The sequence below is a fragment of the Actinia tenebrosa genome, unplaced genomic scaffold (assembly GCF_029948245.1).
Source record: "Actinia tenebrosa isolate PJP-AT-01 unplaced genomic scaffold, QUT_ActTen_1.0 PGA_scaffold11__36_contigs__length_13525064, whole genome shotgun sequence".
NCBI classification, from domain to species: Eukaryota; Metazoa; Cnidaria; class Anthozoa; order Actiniaria; family Actiniidae; genus Actinia; species Actinia tenebrosa.
The window spans coordinates 7,346,289-7,355,967 of NW_028292571.1; the positions used below are offsets into that span (position 1 = coordinate 7,346,289).

At 36.4% G+C, this 9,679-nt stretch overlaps 1 protein-coding gene across 1 annotated transcript; it reads left to right on the forward strand.

Moving 5' to 3' along the window:
• Window positions 1-310: 310 nt before the first annotated feature.
• On the forward strand, window positions 311-5,052 carry LOC116303181 (vesicular inhibitory amino acid transporter-like). Its single transcript, XM_031712681.2, has 3 exons — window positions 311-578; window positions 3,530-3,882; window positions 4,043-5,052. Exons 2-3 carry the CDS (start codon window positions 3,559-3,561, stop codon window positions 5,012-5,014), a joined length of 1,296 nt encoding a protein of 431 aa, XP_031568541.1. The 5' UTR covers window positions 311-578; window positions 3,530-3,558; the 3' UTR covers window positions 5,015-5,052.
• Window positions 5,053-9,679: the final 4,627 nt, after the last annotated feature.

Here is a 9,679-nt window from a genome sequence, read left to right on the forward strand (position 1 = left end):
GACTGGTGAACTTCTAGCTTAAAGCGTAATAACCAAACAGACTTTGCTAAGTTTTTGTGAGAAAACACTGTCCTCAAATTTCATGTCAGAAAATGATTTCGATTCGCAAGAGAAGACAAGTTAGGAGAAGTACTCTTTGGCCAAGGTTTGATTCTTAAAGTGAAAAGAAGTAATAGGTAAACATTATTTTAGTATTTTCGATAGTTTAAGGTTACCAAAGTAGTCATATCTATTGATTTGATTGTATATAATTCGTTTGGTTTACTCACCTTTTCTTTTTTTCTTTTTTTTTTTTTTTTTTTTTTTTTTTTTTTTAAGTTGTCTGAAATTTTGTGCTTTTATGTTTTCTGGTTAAAAAATCCAAAAAACAATATTTAAAACTGAAAATTCAAGTTTCATATTCCAATCTAATTTTCGGCTGTGCATATATTTTAATTGTAAGCCTACTACTCGGTCTCAGATATATTCTATATTTCAGATCTCGGACAACAAAACACCTAAAAAAAACTGAAGTAAAAGAGAAAACTGCAACAAGTGAAGCTGGTGTATATGAAGATTGCTTATAGAACAAGGTTAAGGTGCGTGGGTTTGTATTTCTTTAAGACACCTTTGAAATGCAGTCAAGAGGTGTTTTTGCTTTTGTTTTGTTTTTTGTTTTTTGTTTTTGTTTTCGATCTCTGATCACGGATCGTCTTTAGCATAAGAATAAATAAAATATACTGAAGAAGATGCGCGATTTAAATATCACAGAAAACCAAGTCAAAAATATCATAGGTTATTATCCTCTTTGTATACTCACAGGTAGCTCAAGCTTGGTTTCTGTGGTGTCATGTTATAAGGAAATTTATGGGGATTCATCAAAAATTTCAACAAAATCATTGAAACGTGAAATAAAGCCTCGAAAATTTACCCGATCATTGCAAACCAGCACTTCTTTTGCTCTGTGTGGTTATTTTTTGAATGGGGAAAAAATCCTTAAAACGGGCTAAATTCAAGTTATATTCAACATATTCGAGTTTTTTCATTTTATTTTTTTATTTTACTTTGTTTATGCAGCCATTTTTATTTATGTCATAATATCCTCAATACTCAGGATAGATGCAGAATGGCATAAAACTACTTAATATACCTAGAATAAATTATGCCAATCTCAGTAGCTCCAAAGCCCTAAAAAATGAACGATAATTAAAGTCGTAGGCCAATTAATAATCTGTTATTTAAATGTCTAATAACGAAAACGCTGCATTGTTATTTCTATTGAAATCACATGTTGATAGCCCATTTATATTACAACACAGCCTTGGTGTACTTCGGGCTTCATAAAAGCTTTAAAGGGAAAGATATGGACTTTCAGATTTCCTTGAAGAGTAGCATGCCGGTAATGCTTGATGTCGTCTTTATAAAAGCTTCTATTTTGGGGTTGATTCTTGATGTGTTCTTTGTCTTAAAATTCTACATTGAAGCTCGGCTTCCACTTAAAACTTTACACGGCATTCCGCTATCTTTCAAGTTCCAGCTCCTAAAACCATGATAGCCTTTCTCCAAGGTATCCGTATGACAACTCGTAAAACATATTCTACAATACCTAAAAATTTGTTTTGATTGCTAAATATAGAAAAATAAAGATATATATATATAATCGTCGTAATAAGAATATGTTGACCTTCTTAGCCGTCAGCTATCCTTCTTCAAACTCGCCACCATTTCGAAAATCAGAGAGCTCAAACGTCACGAATGGAAATAACACTGTTCCTCCTGGCTTCGACTTTTAAATCATTTTATAAGATTCCGATTCTGATCAATTGATGCTTTATTATTTAAAAGGTATTTTGGCTTTAAAAAATTTTGCAATTAAATACTAGGTACACATAAGTTTATTTGAGTTTTGATTTTTTCGTTATTAATAATGATAGAAGGATTAAAATAGATATGTAAAACAATATTGACCTTCGCTTGGGACCGATCTTGTATTTACTGTATTCAAATTCTAGCTCACTCGTAAATTAAAATTAAAAAGTATAGATTTACCAAGGAATCTATGAAGACGCAAGAAATTCTGAGAGCAATCCTGAGCAAAGATAAGCCGTCTTATACCGTTTTAAAAATGAAGCTTTAAGATTTATCGACTTTTCTACCTTAACTAAGCAAACGTAATTCGATCTCTTTAGTTAATGCCTACCCACCTTGTTAAAATCTTTAATGGAGTTCGAAGGACTGCTGGAATTTGGATATTTTTTATGATTTTAATTTTTACACAAATTTGGAGCCTTTATGCGTTAAGAAAACGACACTTGTGACAATAACACTTCTGGGGGAAAAAATTAACTATGATCCATTTATTTATATTTTCAAATTAAACATGATTCATTGAATATATAGAGGATATTACATGGGCGCGCGGAGATACGAAATTTATCTTCGAGTGTTGAAAAGATCTCTCACAAGTGAGCGCAGCGAACGAGTGAGAGATTTTCAACACTCGAAGATAAATTTCGTATCTCCAAGCGCCCATGTAATATTCTGTTTATTATATAATTATCAATGAAAGTATGTTTTGGCTTTTTCAGGCAATTCTTTTCGTGTATTTTCGAATAGCCATCGCAATGGTGTTATTTTCACACGTGAAAATAACATGTTATTTTCACGTGAGAAGATATCAATTTTTCGAAATAGAGAAAAATAGATATTTCATTGGTAATTATATAATAAATAGAATTATTACAGTCAAACTAAGAAAACCGTAGTATCCTTTGCGGCCGTCATTAGTTTCGGTCCCAGATCCAACGGCCACTCTGAGCATCTGGGACCGAAACTTGTGACGGCTGGGGAGGAGAATAAAAAAGCCATGAAGCACCTAAAATGTGTCTGGAATGTTAACATTGTGTTCTGACCAATCGCATGCGAGAATGACTTCATTTCTAATCAATTTTCGCATGTGATTGGTCAGAACGCGATGCTTAACATTCCAGACATATTTTAGGTGTTAACGGTTTTCTTTCGGTTTTAATGAAAAGAAAAATTTGATAAACAATAATTTCCCGAATTCGAAGCCATTCGTCCACACGAAAACGATAAAAACGCTCAATGTAAACGTATATTTTTGAAAACGCTCTCCAAAGTGGATATTTTTGAAAACGCCGTTTACGTTTTCTCCTGTGGACGCTGACGTCATAAGTTAACTCCAGTCTCCTTTATCGAGTACGTTTCCAAGATGGCGTACAAACGCGTTTTGGGGTGCGTGATGCTTGCCATCGTTTTATCGTTTTCGCGTGGACGGGTGAAAACGATGACCGTTTACGTGTGGACGGGCAGATGCGTTTACAAAAATATGCGCGTTTACGAGCGCAATCGTTTTCGTGTGGACGGGGCCTTACAGGATAAACTACTAGAGAAACCTTTTAAAATTGCTCTAGTAACCGGCACCTCGCACTCGATCTTGAATAAATAACTTAAATGTATTATGCCCAACCTCTGATAATTGTATATCATTCCTATTTATTGTTGTTCTTTTTTTTTTTTTTTTAATCAGAACTAAACTGAATTGCTAACCAGCAAAGCATGGCCAAATCAATTTTAGAGGAAAAGGCTTACCATCTGCTGAGCTCGAAGGAAGAAGCTCCATCGTATACCGAAGAGAAGACGGAAGCTATATCAATAGACGAAGAACCGACAGAAGAAGAGGCAAACAAGTCAACAATGTGGCAGACTGTATGTAATCTCGTTAGTGATCTCGAGGGTACTGGACTACTAGGGTTGCCTTATGTACTGAAGGAAGGAGGATGGCTTGCCGTAGTCATGTTGACCGTTGTACCTTTTATGTGCTTCTACACCGGCAAGATCCTTATTGAGTGTCTCTATGACAAAAACAACAAAGACGAAAAGGTGTGTTTAGATGTGTTTCTCAGAAAGCTTTGGGGAAGGTTTAGCTGCATGCTGCATCTTGAATGTTGCATGTTGCATGTTGCATATAAAACTGTAACATTTATTATCTAATATATACCAATATTAACTAGTGCTCTTACATTCCTTTCTTTTCCTGCAGGTAAGGATAAGAAGAAACTACAGAGACATGGCCGAAGCTTCATCGCCAAAATACGGCGGCATCATTGTAGTTGCAATACAAGTTGTCGAGCTAACCCTTCTAGCCTCACTGTACCTGGTCCTATGCGGTCACTTGATCCACGCCATGGTTCCTGTACTCTCTTTAAACGCCTGGATGTTGATATCTGCAGTGGTCGGGCTGCCTTCAATTTTCTTTAAGCATCTTTCTCAAGTCGCTTGGATTAGTCTTATAAGCCTTATAGCGCTAACCATTGCAATAATCATAGTGCTGGGGTATGGGTTTTCTCAAAGCCTCCAATGGGATATCCGTGCTATTGCACTGTGGGATATAAAGGGTGCCCCTATATCTTTAGCTATAATAACATTCAGTTACATATGTCATCCTTGTCTTCCCGCTATCGAAGCGAGTATGAAGGATCCTACAAAGTATAACGCTATGTTGGGAATAACATACGCGTTTGTGTTTATGATAAAGATAGTGTTTTCCGTGATGGGTCTCTTTACATTCAGCACAAACATAAACGAGGTTATCACCAACAGCCTTCCAAAGGGTAAGCTTCACATCCTAGTAAACTCTTTCCTGATAATCAACGTCCTTTTTTCCTACCCCTTTCGAGTCATGACGATCATCCATTGCGTTGAGGACTCCGTTGTTCCGGAGTCCTGTCGTTCCAAGTTTAATGATATTTTGTGGTTTGTTGGTATTCGGGTGTTGATCAACTTCATAACCCTATTGCCTGCCATTATGGTACCCCACTTCGCACTCATGATGTCCTGTGTTGGTAGTCTGACAGGAATGAGTGTAGTGTTTGTTTTGCCTTGTTTTTTCCATCTCCGCTTGAAGTCAGGGGAGCTAGAATGGTATCAAAAGGGGCTTGACTACTTTCTGATAGGTTTTGGTGTTATAGTAGCTATTATAGGGCTCATACTAAGTGGACGTGCGCTGATTTAAAAGAAACAATCTTTAACATATATTGACTGGGACAAAAAATAGTGTGTTTTGTGTTTCCAAGAGCGTAATCATCATTAATATTGATATTATCCTTCATATTTATTGATATATCTTCATTATGATTATCGCAATGATATTATTATAACCTTTATGTAAATCATCAAAATTTCCTATTATTATTATCATTATCGTTGTCGTTATCGTTATCGTTATTAGTATTATTATTATTACTATTATCATTAGTAGTAGTATAGGAAATCGCACGATCTCGAGTACAATTTGGAAATTAATAGACACGAGTAATGTTTTGAAAGTTCTTGTAATTGCACGAGCCTTTAGGCGAATGTAATTAAAGAACTTTCAAAACATTACGAGTGTCTATTAATTCCAAATTGTACGAGAAGATCGTGCGATTTTTTGTTTATAGTTCAACTCAACAAAATTTCAATAAAAAATGCGAAGCGACGCCGATTTTCAGTCCATCGCGCAACTGAAATGCATAAAAAAGATTAGTCCTTACGACTTTAAAATTTTATTTTTATGTTTTTTAAGTACAAAATGATAGAAAATAATTGTTTTGACATTGTTTTGGCCGTGTTGACATAGCGATTTAATTCGGTACTCCTCTCGACCAATCAGAGTCGAGTAATCTTGTTGAGTGCACTATAAGAGTGGAAATCTGTGAAATAGATAGCTAGCTAACTTATTACTAACCTTTGGTTGCCTAAGTCTAATTAGTTAAAATAGGCGAGCCGTGACGGGTAGACTAGTGCAAGTGTGCTACTCAAGAGCGCGCATTTTTAGATATTTTTAAACACACTTAAAAAAACTGAAACAATATTTTGTTGTCCATGCTTTTCCTTTGTATATTTGACATGTTCGCATTTTCGTATCTATTCATTTGCGTATTGAGTTGTTACTCACTAAATTCTATGTTTTGTCTAATTAAGCGCTAACTATCTCCTATTTCATCCTAACTATTTTATTTGCACTCTATTGTTATTATTATCTTCGTTTATTTGAACTTTCAGTATGCGTAATACTTTACAAGAATAAAGCGGAACTTTTATAGTTCTAGGCTATAACCAAGTATTCCGAAGAGTCAAACAAGGTGTTCAATCAACAAACAAGTCTGAGCAGCATTGTTTGAGTGTTTCGTCAAACACAGTGGGTGGGGTAACATACCACGTGATAGCCTGTGTAAGCAGCCGTTTTGGATACGGATGTACATAATACTTTTTCACAAATCCCACGGTCAAGTGAATAGCCTGCGTCAACGGAAGCAAAGTTTCGCGCAATTTCGATAATAGTTTAAAAAACTAACTTATTTATTTATTTTAGGACTATTACATCATATTTTCTCTCTGTCAAAAAACAAATCCCACAGTCACGTGATAAGTCTGCGCTAACAACCGTTCCTTGCACTTCCATCCGTATCTAAAACGGCTGTTTATTACGTTTATGGTGGGTTTTGATTATTATATTTATGGTTGACTGTTATTTCATTTATGGCTGTTATTACATTTACGGTTGATTTTTATTACATTTATGGTGGGGTCGATTATCACATTTATGGTTGACTGTAATTACACTTATGGTTGACTGTTATTACATTCATGGTTGATTTTTATTACATTTATGGTGGGTATTACATTTATGGGTGTTATTGCATTTAAGGGTAATACAGCTAGGAGGCTATTCGGGTAAGTAAGCATAAAATAGATACGGGAATAATCTAGTCTGTGTTTAAATAAATGCGAGAGAAAAATTCAGGGTATAGCACAACTCGTTTTGAAACAGCTCTTCAGTCATAGGGTCCCGTCGATAACTTGTATATATCTATTGTTCAAGTGGAAACTCTTTTTACGATTTCGCAGTTCTGGGAAATTATCCATTTTTGTGAAGTCCTATTGTTGACTACATTCTTATCCAATAGCTTAGACAGTTCTTTCTAAAGCTCTTTATGACATACCGCGAGAAAATCAGACACTACAATAATAATTTTTGTCAAACTCATTAATATTTCATGAGGAAAACACAACAGAAATCACGACCGTGAAGAGTGTCGTAAATCTGATACAAAATTGTGTTCATTTGCATATAAACTTTAAGTTGGATTTTCTTGGCCAGATTCACTTTAATTTTGCAAATTTTAGTGAAACACAAAGAAGCTAACCTAGACGTTTGACAAGCAATCTGCAGTATTTGTGTCTCTGTCAGTGGCGAATCCGGGGGGGGGGGGGGGGGGTCGAAGGGTTCCACGGAACCCCCCTTGAAGGTTTGATCTCTTAGGTAATAGAAATATATCTTATATAAATTTTGCTTAAAAGTATCCACAAAGATAATGTTGAACACGAAATGATAGATATTTGCTGTTATAATATTTAATTTACTTTTAAGTTCCGTTACTAGATAGTAAATTAGGTGATTAGAGCCAATTTTTTTTTGTTAAACATCGACTAAACAAAAGATAATTATACACAGTTTGAGAAACGGAACCCCTCTTTGAAAAATCCAGGATCCGCCACTGCCTGTTGTATCCGATATAGAAACTCTCGGCTACGCCTCGAGTTCGCATATCTGATACAGCACGGCCACTCATACTGTATATATTACTTACTTTATATCCTAGAATTAAACTCTTTATATCTAGTTTTATTCCTAACGCCCTCGTGCTTTCATCTGTTTCTAAGCGTTTGGAAGCCTTGATCAAACACTCGCACTCGTTTTTGGTCAATTAAATCAAACTCACGATAACAATCGAATGCAAACCGAGGAAATTGATATCAATACAAAAATTGTGATTTATCTCAAATAGATGAGGGATAAAAAAGCGAGGAAATTCAGATCAAACATCAAGATAAACAAATATTTTATTGTACTTAAGATAGATTTATAAACATCACAGACACAAATCACAGACACCTGAGTGGCTGCTCAAAGATCGCCCAAAGCCTTTACTCAGCCAGACACGACAGAATGCTGAGACCGACCCTTTCAACTTGAGAAAGCTCCAGAAAACGGTGTCTAAACACGACATAGTTGTAGAAGATAAAGAAACTAAAGGTGCTGACACACGGAGCAACATTCACGCAACAAATTTTAATTGGGGTGACACACATTGCAACAAAATCACGCAACATCGCTTGTGTCAGCCTGCTATGTTAAGATATTTGGTCAGCAGTCATTAATTTGGTGCAAGCTGATTAGCTGCAAATTTCAAAATTTTGCAGGTAATGTTGCAGCCATGTTTGCATGATGAAATTGGTTGAACGCAATGTTGCAAGAGTAGAGCGCGATTCAACTTCAGATTTGTTGCATGCAACGTTGCGTGCAACAAGTTTGGGATAGACACAGGCTACAACATTCCTGCTGCGTGCAATCTTGCATGCAATCTTGCACCGTTTGTCAGAACCTTAATGCTTGGCCACTATTTGAAGGCACAGTTTGTCAAGTTGGTAAGATGGCGGAGAGAGCTGTTGAAAAACAAGAAAAATACACGGAACTACATGTAGGCATTAAAAAAGAGTGCAAAAACTCAAGTGTAAATCACATTAATGTTAGAATGTTGATCACAGTGAATAAGCGATCTAAGCGAACGCTGTAAAAAAGACCTGAAATAAAATGATTTCGATGCCGGAGGGAATGTAGCACTGGAAATTAGATGTACATTTACTGCCGTAAATAAATCCTGCATTCTTTTCTGTCAACAGTAAATATAACATGCGATTTTTGACGTATTTCTTCAGTCATCCTTTAGGCTGATTTTAATTTTTTACGACAAGTCCAGAATGGCCACAATCGCTCGACAATCGCGTCCATTTTACCAATAATTTTTTCATTCTTCGTTCGCCATTTGTAATACTGAGTAGCCAGGCCTCTTGTTGCTAGGGAAACAGTTGATTTAGGTGCCAGTTTTTATTCTAAACGCTTTTTTTTTTTTTTTTTTTTTTGATCGAGCAGACGCGAGTTTGAGCTGGGAAAGAAAACCGGGCGAGCCCTGGGAATTAGGTTTTAGCGGGGAAAATGAAAATGTAGATCGAGTAATCATGGCATTGTATTATTAAACTACGTTCAAGGAGGGACTTATTCTGAAGATTTTCCGAAAATTCCAGCTAACATCTTCATCTGTTTTCTGTTTGGCACTCGAACCCATTCTTCCACACGGTAATGACCTGAGTTAGTATGAAATTGTACGTGATGAGCCGGACATCAAAGAATACAGCTCTCTGTTGCTCCCAGAAATCTCGGGCGTTGATGTCGATACGGGCGTCGGGGGCTCTATTCGCACCCCTGTTCAGAGTCTCTCCGGTTGAAGAACCGGCGTCACATCAACATCACTACATACAGTGCTCAGCAGTTTAGCTTCCAGATCTCGAAGCTCCTTGTGGCATTGTGTCACAAAACCACCCCTCCTCCAAATCATCACATGGTCAACGTCTAAAATATCTCCGCACACGCACGTTTTCTGTGAGTCGGAGATTTCCCAATTATGTCTTACCTTGATGGCGTCTCTAAATTCTCGCTTGTTTCAATCGTATCCCAAATTTTTTTATGGGCATTACAGTTAGCCAGCTCGAAGCGCCTTTTTATGAGGCCAACTCAACCGCTCTCAGAGATCTTGGGGTTAGATTTTTCTTAACCATTTCTTGTGTAACCTTTAGG